General features: G+C 49.2%; 1 protein-coding gene across 1 annotated transcript in view; it reads right to left on the reverse strand.

Annotated features, from left to right (window-relative positions):
• The window catches only part of pmm2 (phosphomannomutase 2), an 11,887-nt gene that overhangs the window by 5,302 nt on the left and 4,572 nt on the right, over positions 1-2,013 (reverse strand). The window contains exons 2-7 of the mRNA XM_015016156.1: positions 1,360-1,471; positions 1,205-1,281; positions 1,038-1,129; positions 460-559; positions 291-366; positions 96-211 (exon numbers count right to left, since the gene is read on the reverse strand). Coding sequence (XP_014871642.1) covers positions 96-211; positions 291-366; positions 460-559; positions 1,038-1,129; positions 1,205-1,281; positions 1,360-1,471 — 573 coding nt within the window. The remainder of the gene's footprint in view (positions 1-95; positions 212-290; positions 367-459; positions 560-1,037; positions 1,130-1,204; positions 1,282-1,359; positions 1,472-2,013) is intronic.

Below are 2,013 nucleotides of genomic sequence, written 5' to 3' on the forward strand. Positions count from 1 at the left end.
TCCTCGAGGAATTTTAGTAATCGAGGTACTCGAATCATTCGAGGAATCGTTTCAGCCCTAATCCGAACCTGTGCACACATATTCAGTGTTCTCACCGGTTTGGTTTTATCTCCAAAGAAGTGGATGGTGGAGTAGTTGTCCTTGTCCACGATGTCCAGGCAGTAGCGCTTGTCCCAGCCGTCAGGGAAAACGTCGAAGCTGATCTGCCCTCCTACAGAGGAACAACTGGATCGTCAGCCGATCCGGACCGGATCGGGTCACCGTCCCGGATCGGTGGGCAGCGGACTCACCAATGGAAAACGACAGCCCTTTCCCTCTGAACTCCTCCTTCAGCACAGAAACAAACTTCTCCCGGATCTTCTCTCTCTGCAGGAAAAACACGAGCTGGTTTACGCTGCCGCACCAGCGGGAACAGCAGCATGACGCAGCTGAATTCTGGGAAACGCATGCGGTTCTGACCTGGTCCAGCTCGTAGAACTCCTGGCGCTCCTCCTGGCTGCAGCTGCGTCCGATCGGAGATACGTTCAGCATCCCGTTCCGGAACTCGATGAACGTACCTCTGAGGAGAAAGGCCAACCGTTAGCTTCCACGGGCTAACCGTTAGCTTCCACGGGCTAACCGTTAGCTTCCACGGGCTAAGCGTTAGCTTCCACGGGCTAAGCGTTAGCTTCCACGGGCTAAGCGTCAGCTTCCATTTCTACACCACTCCATCAGAAACAACCAATCAGAGCCAGAGGAAGGGACTTTGCGTTGTCAATCAGGCTTGTGTATGGTCACCCTTTTTCTCTGCTATTTTGCAGCGTTTTCCCAGCCAGAAGTTAATTCTGTCTGCAGGACCATAGCATGGAATGAACTCCTGAACTACACTACAGCTAGTTTACTACTAGTCTGCCATGAAACAGCTTATAAAACAGTTTTCCTGGAATGGTAAGTTGAAAAATAAGGAAGAAAAAAAAAACAGAAACTGTCGCCAAGCATTAAATTCTCTACATAAATATTTACATAAATGTCTCATCAGAACCGCGTCAGGTCGGTACCTTTTCCTGGGCAGTTGGATCTTGGCCATGTAGTTCAGACAGAAGTTGATGAAATCCTGCAGCAGCTCTTCTCCCATGTGGGCCTGGATAGACTGAGACACAGACGACACAGTTAGCTTCCCCAGTTAGCGCCCCCTGGAGGACATTTTGTGCACCAGGTGACTCACCTGGACGGAGTGCAGCTGTCCATGTCTGTACGCCACCAGGCCGTTCTCGGCGAACACATAGTCTGATTTCTGGATGACTGAGACGGAAAAACAGGACGTCAAACCCAGACCGGTTAAACCTTCACCTCTGTCCTGGCTGAACTCCTCTTCCTCACCGTCTTCTCCCAGCTGCTCCTTGATCTTACTGAGGTCCGAGCCGCCAACCACTCCGACCCGAACCCGAGTCCTCAGCTTCTCCAGGAATGCCTTCATCTCTGGAGTCACACTCTGGAAACACAGACAAACACCAGGGGGCGCTCTAATAACCTGACAGCTAGTAGACCAGGCTATGTTTAATGTAAACATGCAGTGGGTAGGGCTTGGAGGTGGAGGCAGGGTCAGTGTTTAAAGGGGCAGGATTATATGTTTTCCAGGCACATATTGCCATTTTAGAGCACATCCATGTAGCTATATTAAATTCAGTTGTTATAAAAAATTCTATATACATCAAATATGACTTAAGAAATCTAACTTTGTAATTTTTATTCTTTATTTTTTATTTTGTAACCAGGTTGCTCTGTATTGCAGACTTCTGCCCTGGTCCCTCTTGAAAATGAGATCTAGATCTCAGCGGGGTTCACCTGGTTAAATAAAGGAAATAATTTCTGGAGCCGAGTGAGGGAGTCGCAGAGAAGCGCTGCTCTGTGAAGCCGAAGCTTGTTGGCCTGGAAACTGCAGCTCAGAGGAGGAGCTGTGCCTTGAAGGCGGAGCTTGGTTCACCCAGGCGTTTTGCACAGCTAAATGGTTGCCATGGAGATTAAAGGATTTCT

Source organism: Poecilia latipinna, unplaced genomic scaffold (genome assembly GCF_001443285.1).
Source record: "Poecilia latipinna isolate Pla-1442-1.1 unplaced genomic scaffold, P_latipinna-1.0 Scaffold1986, whole genome shotgun sequence".
Taxonomy (NCBI): Eukaryota; Metazoa; Chordata; class Actinopteri; order Cyprinodontiformes; family Poeciliidae; genus Poecilia; species Poecilia latipinna.